Source organism: Bicyclus anynana, chromosome 14 (genome assembly GCF_947172395.1).
Source record: "Bicyclus anynana chromosome 14, ilBicAnyn1.1, whole genome shotgun sequence".
NCBI lineage: Eukaryota > Metazoa > Arthropoda > Insecta > Lepidoptera > Nymphalidae > Bicyclus > Bicyclus anynana.
In genome coordinates, this window is record NC_069096.1 from 10,514,739 (window position 1) to 10,531,948 (window position 17,210).

Here is a 17,210-nt window from a genome sequence, read left to right on the forward strand (position 1 = left end):
AACAAACTCTTCAGTTTTATAATATTAGTATAGATTTATTTTATCTAAGACTAGCAGACGCCACACGGTTTTACCCGCGTAATTTTAGCCTATATCACTTGGGGATAGTGTAGCTTCCCAACTGTGAAAGAATTTTTCAAATTGGTTCAGTAGTTTCATAGCCTATTTAATATAAACAAACAATCAAATCTTTCCTCTTTATAATATTAGTATAGAAGACTTGGTGTGCTGTGTTTTACCGGCGTAGACATAGTCTCTGTAGGAATGTCGAAATAAAGCGGCCTAAGTTACTCCTAATAACATCAGTTATCTGCTAGCGAAAATCACGTCAAAATCGATCCAGCCGTTTCAGAGACAATAAAAATATATCTTTATTAATAAGTAGCGTAAATTTATGTATGTATAATATATATATATATCATCGTACTATTGGGCAAGAATTTGAACTTATTATCTACGCCCTCCGAATCGAAGGCAAGTGTCATATCCACTGACTGGGCTATCACACTGAAAGAAAACATCGTGTAGAAATCTCCATACCTGAGAATTTTCTTAATTCTCTGGGTGTGTGAGGACTGCCAATCCGCATTGGGCAAGCGTGGTAGACTAATGGCCTCTCATTCTGAGAGGAGACTATTGCTCAACAGTAAGCCAAATGTGGGTTGCTAATGATGATGATGTGTTTTTCATCTTTGCCTTTATACGAGTAAGTAATTGAGTCGCCAAACGTTGTTTTGCCTTATTATTATTAAAACAGGAGTTGAGGAGTTAGTGGGTCAAAAAGAGTTGAATGTGTTTTAAAATGCCACATGCAAAAAAATATCACACCTACTTATTGAATATACATAATATAAAACTTCATCAAAATGGGTCAAGCCGTTTCCAAGGAATAAGGTAACAAACACTGAAACGATAATTTTGCTTGCCTCTCGTACTCCGTGCTCAGTGCAGCAGTGCTGCGCGCAAGGGTCGGGCCATGGAAATTACTCTGAAGGACAGGCAGCAAAATTTCATGACGTCACGCAAATTATCTTCTGCTACGTTCCTTAACTAAGCTACGTTCCACTAATGCCTACTTGTACAGATTATTATTATATTATATTAGTATTTTACTCGAGTACAAACAACTTTTGGATTTACTCAGGCCAATTATTGTATAGGACCTGCCTCGCTAGACGTTACTTTTCTGTTAAAGTATATGATCAACGAATTCAACGATCTAATGCGATTATAAAAACTGTCTCTATAGAATCGATGTTAAATAGTTGTAATACGGAGCTCTTTAATCGTGTTCGTCGATTAAAGAGCTCCGTAAAAATACCTGTTTGTGTAATTAAATTGTGTAAAAAACGGACAAAAACTTCTAGTTTAGTATAAGATATATACCAAATCTACGTTAGTTTTCCTCAGAAAATGACAGACAATTTTGTTCGTGACTATGAGTGCGATACAGGTCCTTCTATAATTGGTCTGAGTGGATTTAGCGCCCAAAAATTGTTCGCACTCAACTAAAATACTAAAACAATCTGTACGGCCTTTAGGCGATCTAAAAAGCCGTAGGTGCATGCTACTGCAATAATTATTTTCCTAATAGGATGACCCGATTTTGTTAGGTTAGGGATTTTGGAAACTATTCAAATTAGTTTTAGGTAGGCTGTATCTACAATTTGCGTTTTATCCATTTAAGTACGAGAGTCGGGACCAAGGAACATATTTACTCAGGATCGGGACAGCCCACTTGTACCGACTCGTAAATGTATGGGACAGCCCGATCCAGTGGCAGGAGCTCCTTGGAGTTATATATTCTTTGGGCAGGAGGGTTGGCGAATATCTATGAACCACAAACGGCTAAAAAGATTTGAACTTACGAAGAAATGAAGAATATCTTAAATGAATAAAGTATGATTAATATTAATCTGTGGTGTTTTTTTATTTTGACAATGGCATTAGGGTGACATTGACATGACATTGAGTGCTGGAATAATTCTTCGTCTGTGTCACAGATTAATAGGTACTACTTTGGTCTGTGTTTTTGTTGTTTACATTTAACATTACACAAAATATTAAACACAACATCTTCGAATAATATTAATTACATGTAAAGTTATTTAATTTCAAGTAAAGTTCTACCTTCTACTTCATTTGAAGTTTCAGATCAGTAGATTAGAATGGCGGACGATGATCAGGATCCTAAAGAATATCGGTGGGAGACAGGTTATGAGAAAACATGGTAAGTGTTTAAATGTTTATTGTTTCTTTAAAATAAGCTACATTATACATTTAAAGATAACTGGAAATATCTGCCTATTCAATTTCGTAAGCCATTTTTAACCGACTTCCAAAAAGGAGGAGGTTCTACGTTCGGCTGTATGTATGTTTTTTTGAATTCTAGTGAGACCGTAACGCAGCTGCTGCTACTGAAGAAATTCAAGAAGGGGCCTATTTAAAACTTGTATTAACCATATTAGACGACTTTAGTGACAAATAATTATAACAATGAAACATTTGTTTGTTGATGCCAATCATATACTATAAAAGATTTCTCTTAAAAATCTTTTTACTTATAAACTTCTTCGTAATAAACACAACTGACTAACTAACAAACAGCATGTCACAACTGACTAACTAACAAACAGCATGTCATTTGAATGAAGATTCTATGCCATATATGTGAATGTCAGTTATAGTTTGAAAGTTTGAAAAAAAGACTAAAATCTGAGATGTAGAAGCTTCAATTCCTCTGTTTATAATACATTATGGGTATAAAATTATACTTAATAACTGAATTCCTCACACATGAATTTAGAGGCAACATTTCTCGCATCTTTGTATAAACATTTTGGTAAATAATTTGTTATTTTTATAAGGGAGGCTATCAAAGAAGACGAAGATGGTCTTGTGGAGGGTCTTGTCGCAGAGTTTGCTCAGAAGGCTGCGCGGAAGGCTGCTGCACCTCGCAGGGGTCCCATTCGTCTTGGTATGATGAGGCATTTGCTTGTCGCTATAGACTGCTCAGAGGCCATGAATTCACAAGATTTGAAGCCCATGAGATTTCTTTGTACCCTTAAGGTTAGATTTTTTGTTTTGTAAACTATACAAATATTAAAAGGAGGTAAGATTTGATTGTTAGTTTGATATTAATAAGGACCAAAACTACCAATACCAATTTCAAAAAATGCAAGTGATATAATAGAAATTTTGAATTTGACTTTTGACCACATTTTAAATATTTTAGTTGTTGGAGAAATTTGTTGAGGAGTTCTTTGATCAAAACCCACTGAGCCAGTTGGGCATTATTGCAATAAAGAACAAAAGAGCCGAGAAGGTGACAGAACTATCAGGAAACGTTAGGAAACACATAAAAGCTGTGCAAGGGTATGTTTACATGTTACAAAAGTCCTTAAATTTTACAAAGTATATTGCTGGGTGATTTTTTTTAATGCTAATTATAGTACAAGATCTGGTATAAGGAATATCATCATCTTATGTATTTGGGATGAAAATTTAATGATAGAAAATATTCACATTGACACATTGCGAATTGATATTATATTAGTCTTAAATTATTACAATTGAACATGGCAGATTAGTTATTGCAAAAAATTGACATTTTGAACCAACCAAGCAGGTAATAAATTAGGTATGCTGAGAGCAAGGTTCACTTCCGAGAGTTTATTGCTTGAATCTGCTGAATACCTACTAATAAAAATGTTATTCCAATTTTCCTATTCACATTTGTTTTTTTTTTGATGACAATGTATGGTGATGCAAAAAATAGTGAGACATCCTTGCTTAGATATTACTCACATTTACCAGATATTTTTTTGTTATTAAAGAATGCTTCTATTTATTAAATACTAGCGAACGCCCGTGACTTCGTCCACGTGGAATTCAGTTTTTCACAAATCCCGCGGGAACCATGGTGTTAATCCAGAGTAAAATCTAATTCCATTCCAAATTTCAGCCAAATCACTTCAGTAGCCGCAACGTGAAATAGGAACAAACATACTTACACACTTTCACACTTACACACAAACTTTCGCCTTTATAATATTACATACGATAAATAAATGTTTTGGCAGTAGAACAATTTAACTAAAACATCAATGTTATAAAAACACAAAATATTGCCAGATATGTAGTCAAAAGTCCTACATACATAGTTATGTTGTTTATTTCCTTTACAGCTTATCAAATCAAGCCTTGACAGGAGAGCCGTCTTTGCAAAATACACTTGAATTGGCGGGAAGGATACTCAGGCCTCTGCCCGGCCATGCGTCTAGAGAACTCCTTGTTTTATTTGCGTCCCTCACTACTTGTGACCCAAGTGATATTAATACTACTATACAGGTAAGTTTTGCCGTCCATACAAAGTCCATACTAAGTCACCGACATAGCTCAACGAGTTGCGAAGCTAAAGTAGAATGGGCGGGGCACATAGTTCAAAGAGCTGATGGACGTTGGAGTCCCAAAGTGCTGGAATGGCGACCCCGCACTAGTAAGCGCAGTGTTGGCCGACCCCGCACCAGGTGGACTGACGACATCAAGCAAGTCGCAGGGATTCGCTGGATGCAGGTGGCTCAGTCTCGTGATGTTTGGAAGTCCCTACAAAAGGCTTATGTCCTGCAGCGGACGTCAATCGGCTGATATGATGGTGATGATGATGACAGGTAAGTTTGAAGCACGGCAAACATGCATGAGCAATGATGCAAATAAAAACTAGTGGCTGGTGGGAAGCTTCGGCCGTGGCTAGATACCGGCAAAGGCATACCATGCCAAGGGATTTAGTGTTCCGGTACGATGTTTTGTAGAAACTGAAAGGGGTGTGGGTTTTCATCAACCTCCTAACAAGTTAGCCCGCTTCCATCTAAAATTGCATCATCACTTACCATCAGGTAAGATTGAAGACAGTCAAAGGCTAACAGAACAGCAATGCTGCTTAACATTTATAGGTATGTATTTGTTTGTATTGAATAAGCTCCAAAACTACTGAACTACCTTATCAGCGAGTAACAACTAGTAGGGCGTCAGATAGTGTTATTATATTGTGTCTAAAAATACAGTAAACACACAGTAGAGTTACATTAGTGTTTTATTTATTACAGAGTCTTAAAACAGATGGCATTCGATGTTCTGTTATTGGTTTGGCTGCTGAAGTGAGGATATGTAAAAAATTATGTCAAGACACTGGCGGAGAATATGGCGTAAGTAACATATTTATTATGCCTACTAAACCTCAAATCATGGTCATTTGTTTTGATGAATATCATATATTTAGTATTCTGACAGTATATTTAGTATTTAGTAGTATATTATATATTTAGTATTCTTCTATTGTGGCATGGTACAGGTGAACTTGTGAATTTTCATAGATGAAAGGTCTTGGTGAAGTGCCATAAGTAAAAAACAAATATGACATACTAGTTGACGCCGCGTGGTTTCACTCGCGTGGTTTCCGTTGCCGTAGTAATATGGGGATAATATATATAGCCTTCCTCGATAAATGGGCTATCTAACACTGAAAGATTTTTCCAATTGGACCAGTAGTTCCTGAGATTAGCGCGTTCAATCAAACAAACGAACAAACAAACTCTTCAGCGTTATAAATATTAGTAAAGATAATATTAGTGTTTAAAAGGCGTGGCCTAAATGGCTGTATAATATTTAGTGAAAAAAGAAGTATGTCACCCTTACTTTAGAGTTGAATATTATTTATTCCCTTTGTCACAGAATTAAACAAGACTAGTACATGTGGACACGCTTGCGATGTTCCGCACACCCGGGTGTACGCGGGCCACGCCCCCTTGCCAACGCTTTTAGATATAGCAATAGAAGCACTATTGCTAAAAGCGTTAGCTTTTAGTGATTTTTGTTCTGTGCTTCTGCTCATAGTTTGCCATCGAATAAGAACAACAAAACGAAAAAAAATGAATAAAATCAAATTGGAAATGAAAATGCATCAATAATATTGCTATTTTATTTTGATTTTAATCAATGAGTTAACACTAGGGCAAGAGTTCAGTAAGAGCGATGCCCCATTAGTGCATTTCGATCCGTTGTGATGTCGCAGCGTCGACGCTTCAGCGTTTTCCATATATTTTTAATGACATGCTATATTATAAATATCGCCTGCAACACACGGTTTCAACAGAGCTCAGTAGCTATGACGGATAATGTTTCACTTGTTTCAATCCATTGTTAAGACTGAATGGGTGCGTACGTCTTTCTCTTCGTCGTGCGTCATCACAGCGCAGAAGTGCCATACAACCGTCGATCTCCTATTAAAAAGTGGATACACAATCAGCGACTAAAAAACGTCCTCACTCGATGAGTGCCAAGAAGTTGTTTGACAATTCAAGTAGTCGCATTTGCAAATTCATCCTTAAACTTAATCCTGAAGGTTGAATTTGCTCTGAATTTGGGATTTTATTGAATATTGGACTATATTTAAAAGCCTTTAAGTATAATTTTCTTTACCAATAATTTTAAAAATGTCAAAGCCAGTTAGCCAGTTTTTAAGTGAAATTTTCTAAATGATTGTGCGTCCTTTTATTATAAGAGGGCAATGCATACAACGCATTGATCTGTTGACGCAACTCTAATGAGGCATCTCCCTCATGTTCGTTGGCAAGGTGGTACTGGACGACGTGCACTACCGCTCGCTGCTGCTGGAGCAGACGACGCCGCCGGCGCGCGCGCGTGCTCTGGACGCGGGGCTGGTGAAGATGGGCTTCCCCTTCACGCCGCCCGCCGAGCAGCCCGATGCGGACCCGCCCATCACTCTGTGCATGTGGTGAGACTACTAATATACATATATTAGTACTAACTCACTAATGTGAGTTTGTTTATTACAATTACACATATAAACGATTTTAAAAATAATTACAACAAACTACATTGTCAGCGACTGACATAGCGTATAGCGTATATTACATAATATGGCAACCCGTAAACTATGCAGGTGAAATCGCGTCGCATCCGCTTGTTGTAAATAAATTGTAAAACATTTGTTAGTTTTACCTTCTCTATCGATCTCATATTGGAAGCACACTTTACAAGTTTATTTTCTAATTGCAGCCATGTGGAGGAGGGCGAGGGCGTGGGCGGCGAGGGCCACCTGTGTCCGCAGTGCCGCAGCAAGTACTGCTCGCTGCCGGCGCAGTGCCGCACCTGCGGCCTCACGCTCGCCTCCGCGCCGCACCTCGCCAGGTATCACCGCTCGCCACTCATCACCATCAGCCACGTGGAGGAGGGCGAGGCCACCTGTGTCCGCAGTGCCGCAGCAAGTACTGCTCGCTGCCGGCGCAGTGCCGCACCTGCGGCCTCACGCACGCCTCCGCGCCGCACCTCGCCAGGTATCACCGCTCGCCACTCATCACCATCAGCCACGTGGAGGAGGGCGAGGCCACCTGTGTCCGCAGTGCCGCAGCAAGTACTGCTCGCTGCCGGCGCAGTGCCGCACCTGCGGCCTCACGCTCGCCTCCGCGCCGCACCTCGCCAGGTATCACCGCTCGCCACTCATCACCATCAGCCACGTGGAGGAGGGCGAGGCCACCTGTGTCCGCAGTGCCGCAGCAAGTACTGCTCGCTGCCTAATTCAAACTAAAAGTACTAACTGCGCAGCAGCTTCTAACTTCTACCATCCATCGTCGTATTACATCCATTCAGAGATGGGTGTCGGCTTTTCTTATAGTTTGATTATTATTATTGCAGATCATATCACCACCTGTTCCCCGTAGAGCCGTATGAAGAGTTGCCCAATGAAGGTCAAGCGCAGTTCTGTTTCTCCTGCCTGAGATCGTACACCGACGTAGATAAAACGGTAAGGCTGACAATATCTAAATAAACCTAGTTATTAGTTTTTTTTTATATAATACTATAGGCTGACCAATAAGCCTTAAGGCTTTAAGTAAGAAATCTCGACCATTAGCTACAGGAATTTAAAGGGTCAAATTTGCGGATCCTTGAAATTCGCCCCATACCAAATGGTACGAATTAATGACGTCGTAGGTCGTAATTAATAATCATTAGATTTCTATAGGCGTTCAAACAAAATTACTAATATCTTTGTTATTTGTGCGTTTATGTTTATAGTTTATTTATTGAAAAAACACATTTAATGTAAGAAAGCTAAAACTGTATGAATTTTCATTTTATATCATTAGTCCTTTTTTACCCCAATTTATCATAAATATCAATATATTCAAACCTAGTCATCATCCCCATTGTATAACTTGATCATATCCGTTTGGCAGTAAATGAATTGCATTGTGTATATCAAACTGATAGTTTTTCTAATTTGACATTCTATAGGTAGGTGAGGCTAATGATAATGTTGGTTTCAGATATTCCGTTGCAACCGCTGCACGGAGCACTACTGCTGGGAGTGCGAGGGCCTGATCTCCAGCACCATGCACGTGTGCCCCGGCTGCGCCTCGCGCCCGCACCTCTGCCAGCGGCTGCCGGACGCCTCGTGATGTACACACAGACAACACAAACGTAATATCTATATATATAAAAGAAGGTCGGGTTTGTTACAACACTTATAACTCGAGATCTGCTGGACCGATTTTCATGGTTTATAATTCGTTGGATTTGTCTTCGCCAAGAATAGCAGAATACATCAAAACAATAAAAACAATGAAAACTTGACGAATAAATAATTATGAATGATCAATAATTTTCCATAAAAATGTTACTTTGTTCAGTACCTGTCAAACATTTGTTGTCCATTCCGTCAAATACTGTATGTAAGTAATGATTGACATTTATTTATATGTCCGTTCAGAAATAATGACTAATGCTTAACATTTACGCGTGCGTTCATAAATTTATTTTGTGTAAATTAAAGGTTCTATTTCTGTAAATAATAAATGTCTTTTTATGTTGTCTATGATTTTTCTAAGATAAATAATCAATATATAAAAAACAAAGACGGGTTTGTTACAACAGGGTAGGAGTAGTGTAGGGGTAGGGAGGGTGTAGTATAGGATAGGGGAAGGAAATTAGTCAAAGCGAAGCTTGACCGGGTCCGCTAGTTACCTATAGATACAGTTCGACTTGTGTTGCCAGGTGACAACAATCTAACTCCCCGAATACATTACCTACTCGCGAAGTTGATCGATGTTAATCAAATGTGATAGTGTAGACTTCGTGCAACTTCGCTTCGCCTCGCTCTACTTTCTACTGTTACCAGTTTTTGCCTGAGTCAAAGGACTCAAAGCGATCCGAGGCCAATGATAATTTATACTATAGATCGGTTACGTCCATACAAAATCACTGCAAAAAGTGATCCCAATAATATGCTATAAATCTGAGCGCACCCATGCATAATTTTGTCTTTAATTCCATTATTTATTTATGTTTATATATATAGTTTTTACACTTCCTGAACACACAACCAGTAGAATGACCAGTATCGTTCACAAGGTTTTTAATTAGGGTATGCTCTATTCATATAAATTGTAAAAATGAAAAATTCTTCCTCTAATACAGGTTCGTATTGAATCCTCATGGTATGCAGAGCATTTATCCGTCTAAGAAGTGCACGGCACTAGCAATGACATAGCAAAATGAGTAATCTGCGAGGCCAGCCTGCAGCCAAGGCAACTTGGCATTCAGCTTTACACTAATTGTAGCACCCTCTACGGTGATTGTTATTGCAAAGCAAGTTGACTTATGTATATTTTTTGAATCTGTCATGCAGGCACAGAACAGATAACCTAACGGGCGTATAAATACAGATTCAAAATAACAGCGCGGTATGAGCGACTGTATGTAATAATGAATTCTGTAAATATAAGGTCTGCTTTGCGAATATATTCCAGAATTTGCGTATGCGCTTTGTTTATTATTAACCTCCTACGTTAAAGAGTGTTATAAGTTTAGCTATGTATATGTCTGTGGCTCCGGTATGAAACGGATAAACTGATTTTGATGTATTTTTTTACTAGATAGCAAATAGGGAGTGTGAATGTACGATGAAAATCGGAATAGTCAGTTTTCATTTGACAAAATTAATTTAATACACATTTAATAGTCTTCTTTCTAGTTAAATTAACTGTCGGGCCTTCATATAATTTAAAATTGTAATTTGTTTTGTGATTTTGGTTACTAATTATTTACTACAGTATTGCGTACTCATTTGGCAAGTTTCAGAGCATAAACAGAGTAATTTATTTTATTCGAATTATTACTGTACTTACAAATTTTGACGCTAATTTTTACACAATTTATTTATAATATTGTAAATATGAGTTTTTTTTAAGTAAATTGAAAAATAAAACAAAATTTTTATTCGATCTTTTATTTTTATATCACATTCTTACTTTATAGGCGTTTATAGAAAAATAAAAGCCTTCACATGAATAACATTGTTTAAAAAGCACCCGACGAGTAGTTTCAGCTGCAAGTATTGCTATGGAACAGAAGTTTCATTAAAACCACCAAGCCAATGTTCTATCTGCATTATTTTTAAATTTCACCCAGTTCATTATTTTGGGTTATTGCAGAGATTTTTTTTAATACAATAAACTTGAATAACCGCCTAATTGTTGTCATAAGGATAATCCAGATAATTGAATATATGAAGAAAATCGATTTTGATATCCAACAAAGTCATAATTTTGTTTAAAATTATATTTGATTTTATATTTATAACATTTTGAAAGTTGAATAAAAAGTTTCTAGATCACAGCGTTACAGAATTCATAATAGCATTGAGGTCCGGGTAATCGAGTTTATACTGTAAATTCATGGTTTATGAAATTTCTGCTTGAATTCAGAAAAATACCGACCGAATTGAGAACCTCCTGCTTTTTGAAGTCGGTTAAAAATCGTGATCAGTAGCTTGATAATGGTTTATTGTTTCTGATCCATAGCAACTTTTTTGCTGTTTCAGGAGCTAATGGCTATATAACGAAGTTTTACGGACTACATGGTCATTGTATAAATCACAGATAAAATCTTATATCACATGCTGTCTGGTATAACTATTGCCTAATAAATAAAGCTATGGACACACGGATTTGTTTTGAACGCCATCATTCAATGAATAGTGAAAGGATACATGTTGCAAAGTAGGTAGGTATCTAATTTAAGTACCTACACTGAAGTGTTTGTTTGTAATTTTGATAAATACCGCGGGAACCATGATTTTTCGGAATAAAAAAATAGTAATCCAGGATATCATTATCTCTTCTAAATTTCCGCTATATCGGTTCAGTAGGTTTTGCATGAAATGGTAACAAAAATTCATCCTATAAAAAATATAGATATTATAGTGTTTTTCAGGTAGCATTGGTACTGTGACAGTTGCCTTATGACGTTCATAATAAGTACTATTAACTTTCAAGAGTGAAACGAATTGTCACCATACCCATGCTTTCTGAAACACTACAGATATACATCAATCAATAAGTTGTGATCGTTTGAAGTAACGTTTTGCATGTCCATGTGTACATAGCTTTACAATAACTTTAACGCATGGAGACTTCAATATGCCAATCCACCCGATATAATACGCTTCGTATGTTGTGCCAAATCGTACCTACAAACATTCTGAAACACCAGGAATATTTACATATCATACATAATTATGATATCTTTTATATTGAGTTTCTACCTTATCTTATTTAATTGGTTTAATGCACAAGCATCCACCTTCTTGATGTAAAGGGGGAAACCATAGAATTTACTCTTATTTGCTAATATTTTGTTTCGTGTATTGTTTGTAATGACACATTACAAATTGATGTGCCATCGTATGGATTGACATATCCTGTGACTCCAGCTTAACCATTAAATAATAATCGTATCTAATTTGGTATAAAACAAGTCACCTTTTGTTAATACAGTTAATTTGTTTTGTTAATATTATGTTTAAACGACAAAGCTATTGATCTAAGAGCCTGTTGGCAGGACCTACGTCAGTATATAAAATTGAAAGCTTCTCAGACCATGCTCCATAGTACAGTACCGGTAGGATCGTAACTAACCACGGCCGAAGCCTCCCACCAACCAGACCTGGATTAATTAAGAAAACCTCAATCAGCACAGCCGGGGTTCGAACCCAGGACCTCTGTAAATCCACCATTGCGCCACGGAGGCCGCCATCTAATCGCTTAGCGAAACGTCTTTTCAGACCAGACAGACCAGACCTCAGTAAATTTAGAAAATATAAAATCCTAAAGTAACCGGAGCTAGGAATCAAACCCAGGACCTCTGTTGAGATCCGCAGCACTACCAACTGCGCCACAGAGGTCAACAACTATCAGGTCAATCTGGTTTTACTGGAGTACAAGTCAAAGGTATCTCCATAGTAGTATCCATAGTTGCCGACCATTTAACCCGGTCAAATTAAACCAAAAAATAAGAGTAAAGTTACCTAAATTCCCACCAAGCTGAATATCGGTAAGATTGTTTAAAATATCATTAAAAATAAAATCTGCTCAAATCTGAAATCTGAAAAATATATCTTTTCAATCTCTGCTAATATCCATTATTTTTCAATAGTTTCAAGTTAAACAGGATCAAACAGACCCATGGAATAGGCATACTGGGGAAACCACGTAAAAATAAAACACGCTTAGTAACTACCCCATAGGTGGCGTGGAAACGTGTGCATATTATGACGATTACAACTTTTACAACTTTTTGAATCGTTATATCTCAAAAACGGTGGCTCGTAGAAAAATAGTATCAATAATTTTTTTGTAGATAATTTTATGATCTACAATTTTGTCTAAGGTATTTTTATGATAAAACTTACCGTTTTGCTGAAAATCGCGAAAAACTATTTTTTTGACCTTTGACCTTAAATATTTTTTTTTCCTTACAGGGGAAAGATGGGGAACTTTCAAATTTTGTTTTTATGATATTTTAAACAATCTTACCGATTTTCAGCTTGGTGGGAATTTAGGTAACTTTACTCTTATTTTTTGGTTTAATTTGACCGGGCTAATTAGAGATAACCAAAAGTAATATCCATAGTTGCCGACCGTTCGTGTATACCTATAGGTAGGTATAGGTTGGACTACGCTCCTACCTATAGTGCCTATAAGCCTATAGTGGTGGTATAAGCCTATAGTGGTATCGGTGGGAGCGTAGGCTGACAAAATTTCAGCTTTTACAGAATGACGAATAATTTTCAGCCACATGCTCTCGGTCTATATACATCTAACTACAATAAATCGTCTTTAGTATACGTTAGTTTAAAATGCAGTTACAAAAATATTATTATAAATTATGCTTTTTGGAATACAGGCAAGATTATATAAGTTGGTACCTAGCTAGAGAAATTTAGATAATTTTCTCAAGGTACCTACGCTTATTTTTTGTAAATTTACACATTATAATAGTTTTTTGAACACAGATGCTATTGTAACAAGTAACTAGGGTGGGTAACCTGAGGGCCTTAACGATCGCGTTAATGTAAACGCGAACTCCTAAGGAAGTGAAACAGCGCCACCTAGTGGCATGCTGCATCTGCAAAACTGTTTCAATTTCATATAAATTCGCGTTTACGTTAATTCGATAGTAACAGTATGAAAATATTGAAAGCTCCCACTAGGCACACTGTTATAATTTTAGCTTACACATAAAGTTCAAATTTGGATTATTTTTTTAAAGATAAGTTAGTTAATACTTATATAAGTTAAGTCAACACCTATATAGTATAATTTTTTAAATAATTTAATAAAGTAAAGCCAGCGAAATTGCGTATACAATGAATGTAAACAAACGCAAATGATTTAAAAATATAAGAATTTAAAAATATATAATTTCATTTAAGTAGAACATAGCAAAACTTATTCGTATTACATCCAACTACTTTTAAAATGCTATATTCGAGAGAATAATAATTATAATTCGTAGGAACGTTAAATAACTATATTATAGTCTGGCAAGTTCGTTGATGACAAGCCCATGATATGCGGGCGACAGGGGGAAAGACTGCGCGGGTGTGAAATCGTGTGTGCGGGGAAGTGACGAGCATCAGTCGTGGAGTTTTCATTCATCGCTACATGCCCCCCGGCCCGCGCGGAACATCGGGAGTGTTACGAACGAAGTTGCCAAGCTATACTATAGCCAGCTATAGCGTCGTATGATGTATCGCCGTAGAATTAATAGTTGCATACCGATTCATATTTGACTGTCACTAGTTTACTCATTGTATAATTGTATACTACGAAGTATAAAAAGTTTGTTAGTTTTTAATGTAGCAATATAACGTAGCCTTATTTATAAACATGGATCAGGATAAACTTGTAAATTTCTTCAAGGTAAAGTAAACTTCAAACAGTAGTGATTATGTCCATTGAACTTTGAAGAAATTTGAGCTTTAAACCTCAATCAAGGGGTAAGAGTTTAAACCCAGTTTGGAACACTTATCTTCGTACATCTGCAGATATAACAATGTGTTCAATTAATTAAATTATCCATTTATAACACAGTTCTTTCCCCAACATTTCAGACGTTCTGCGATTCGGCGTTTTTCTTACGTGTAACCCATAATATATTTGGTTTTTGATAATACTGCTCTATTTGTATAAGAGATTTGCCCTTCGTCTCAGGCAATAAGAGGAATAAGACGACGGTAGCCAAGGTGGCCGATGCGCCGAAAAGACCAAACACTCCGGCCATCCCAATACTCTGCTTCATAACGGGGTATAGTTTCGTGAAACCAAACAGCACTGCGTTGAAAAGGCAGAATATGTAACCTCCGCAGAGGCCGCGGACTTTAGTCGGTAGAAGTTCTCCAATCATTAGGCCCGGGAGAAGGAAAAAGCCTAGTGTATTGAACGCGACGTAGCCGAGGATCAGTGTTGGTGGGGCGAAGCCTGATCCTGGGCCTTGGGAGAGTAGGAATGCTAAAGCGAGGGTGCACACCGCCGTGCCTACGCCAGACACCAGTACCAGCGCTCGGCGGGTTATCTTTAATAGAAGCAGGCAAGCCAGAACTGTTACGCCGAGACGAACGCACGCGCTTGCGTTAGCTGCCATCTGTAATCATACAAAAAATAAAAATAGCCTTTATTCTCTGACTGCTGAATATATATTATACTTAATACTATTACTTAATTTATACATCAGAGCAATCAGGTTGTCCTTCGACATAGGCCTCCTCCAGACTTTTCCACTGTACTCGATCTAGCCTTTCCTCGCTATCCTTTCGGCAGGTCATCCTCCCATCTCATGTGTGGTCGTCCTTGCCTCCTTTTTCCATCTCTGGGGTGCCATTGCATGACCTCTTTGGACCACGAGGAGATCCTCGTAAGAAAAATGCACATGTCCCGTCCAGCAGTAATTATACAAATCAATATATATTTGTAAAAGTGTTATCAAACATATTGGAAATATGTAGTTTCGGACGCCATTCACGATCCTGTACACCCATCAGAAACAATTCTTCGATGAGAATTAACTCCATCATTTGTCCAGTTTTGCCTTTTTTTTATTCTCTACAAGCTATCCCTTGACTACAATCTCACCTGATGGTAAGTGATGATGCAATCTAAGATGTCAGCGGGCTTACTCGTTAAGAGGAGGATGAAAATCCACACCCCTTTCGGTTTCTAAACGACGTCGTACCGGAACGCTAAATCGCTTGGCGGTACGTCTTTGTCGGTAGGGTGGTAGCCACGACAGTACTTACAAGCCTTCCCTGCCAGCCAGACCTGGACTAATTAAGAAAACCTCAATCGGCCCAGTCGGAGATCGAACCCAGGACCTCCGTCAAGTAAATCTACCGCGCATACACCTGCGCCACGGAGGCCGTCAATAATGCCTATGTGGGTCCAAACCATGCGGACCTGGATTTTTTTTCTTTATACTGATTGGTAAGTTGGTGGTGGTGTTATCCCCTTAGACCATTAATAACTGGTCTAAGGTTATCCCCGATAAGCTGTCAGTTCCGGTCAAGCGTTAACATCTACGGTAGAAACTTTACCATCTTAAACCCTCCAATCCAATCCAATTCTGTACCGCCTATCTGTAAGGGCCATGTAGTGGACCGTTACAATGATGATGTTTTCTTAGAATAAAGTAGGTAACATACTTGCGTAGTATTATCGACTACTAGCGGACGACCGCGACTTCTCGTGGAATTCAGTTTTTCACAAATTCCGTGGGAACCATGGACTTTTCCATGTGTTAACCCAGGGCATTATTTATCTTTGTTGGTTTAGTAGTTGCGGCGATAAAGAGTAACAAACATCCATACAAATTTTCGCGTTTATAATATTAGAAGGATAACTTACTTGAGGCGGAAGCGATCCTCCAGAATCCTTAACAATATCGACTGCGTAGAATATGACTACGTAGCTTCCCGACAGAATCTGCAGCATGTTGAAGGCGTTGATCAGCAGCAATGGCTTCAGGACTGGCAGCCGCAGCACTGTCGCCAGGAATCGTATCGTTTCTTCTCCGCGAGCCTTCTCCTTCTCCCTTGCTGATATCAGCTCGTGTAGTTCACGTTGAGCCTGGGAGAATACGAACTATTAAAAAATACTGCTATGTTCTCTAATACTTCGTATATTAGAGATGATACGACTATGAAGGTTCAACCTAACTGGTTTCCCAACTATTTAGTTCATTTTATCCATTCGGGTTGCAGTTTTTAAAACGTTTTGTTAAACTGACAGTATAGTTTCGTCTTAAACTTATAATAATACTTTCTCTCCGTGTACCTAATGCTTAAGTAGTTAGTTGTAACTGATATGAGGACATGAACGCGACATAGGATGGGGTGTTTCAGCTGTGATATCTTGCCAGCTCTACCTTCCTATAGCTAGTTACAGCACTGGCCTACACCATAGAATATTGCAATGAGGAGGTAGATATCATTATTCTTTGTAATGAGTGTAAATATAATGCCTGAGTAAATGAACCATTACGAATTTGTTCGCAACATGAGTCAATGTATCTGTGAAAGAGCGGCAGATCTCGACCCATTGAATGTATAATTGCTGTCATGATGTGAACATATTCGAGAAGCATGACATCAATTGGCAAGTACGTTCTTATTGAGCTCATTAGCGGCGATTGGTGACACAAACACGAGTGTTCTTAACTCGATTCAGCGTCCGCCATATCATTTGTTGAGGGCGTGTTGGAAAACAATGTGTGGGACATATTTATCACACAACTCAGTCACAGTAGATATAACAAGACTCAGTCGAGTTCGTACAAGTTAAATTAGGTACCAAAGT

General features: G+C 37.9%; 2 protein-coding genes across 5 annotated transcripts in view; one reads left to right on the top strand and one right to left on the bottom strand.

Moving 5' to 3' along the window:
* The first annotated feature begins 2,000 nt into the window (after positions 1-2,000).
* On the top strand, positions 2,001-10,301 carry LOC112052078 (general transcription factor IIH subunit 2). 3 transcript variants are annotated; one of them, XR_008251414.1, is made up of 9 exons: positions 2,003-2,230; positions 2,868-3,069; positions 3,236-3,375; positions 4,188-4,350; positions 5,106-5,204; positions 6,633-6,793; positions 7,078-7,501; positions 7,714-7,822; positions 8,346-8,485. XR_008251414.1 is itself a non-coding variant. In XM_052885292.1 (9 exons), exons 1-9 carry the CDS (start codon positions 2,169-2,171, stop codon positions 8,475-8,477), a joined length of 1,200 nt encoding a protein of 399 aa, XP_052741252.1. In that variant the 5' UTR covers positions 2,003-2,168; the 3' UTR covers positions 8,478-10,301. The 3 variants fall into 3 exon arrangements, 1 of the variants encoding a protein (XP_052741252.1); XM_052885292.1 differs by having other exon boundaries at positions 7,078-7,209; positions 8,346-10,301; XR_008251415.1 differs by lacking the exon at positions 6,633-6,793 and having other exon boundaries at positions 2,001-2,230.
* The window catches only part of LOC112052077 (facilitated trehalose transporter Tret1), a 41,868-nt gene continuing 34,948 nt past the window's right edge, over positions 10,291-17,210 (bottom strand). For both annotated transcript variants that reach the window (XM_024090999.2, XM_024090998.2), the window contains exons 6-7: positions 16,260-16,481; positions 10,291-15,003 (exon numbers count right to left, since the gene is read on the bottom strand). In XM_024090999.2, the coding sequence (XP_023946767.1) occupies positions 14,470-15,003; positions 16,260-16,481 (756 nt within the window). In that variant the 3' untranslated portion in view covers positions 10,291-14,469. The remainder of the gene's footprint in view (positions 15,004-16,259; positions 16,482-17,210) is intronic.

Excerpts from the sequence above, each read along its gene's own strand:
- LOC112052078 (XM_052885292.1), top strand. The coding sequence starts at position 2,169 with ATGGCGGACGATGATCAGGATCCTAAAGAATATCGGTGGGAGACAGGT. Across the intron at positions 2,231-2,867 it reads ACAGGTTATGAGAAAACATG|GGAGGCTATCAAAGAAGACG; the intron begins GTAAGTGTTTAA and ends TATTTTTATAAG. Across the intron at positions 6,794-7,077 it reads CCCATCACTCTGTGCATGTG|CCATGTGGAGGAGGGCGAGG; the intron begins GTGAGACTACTA and ends TTCTAATTGCAG.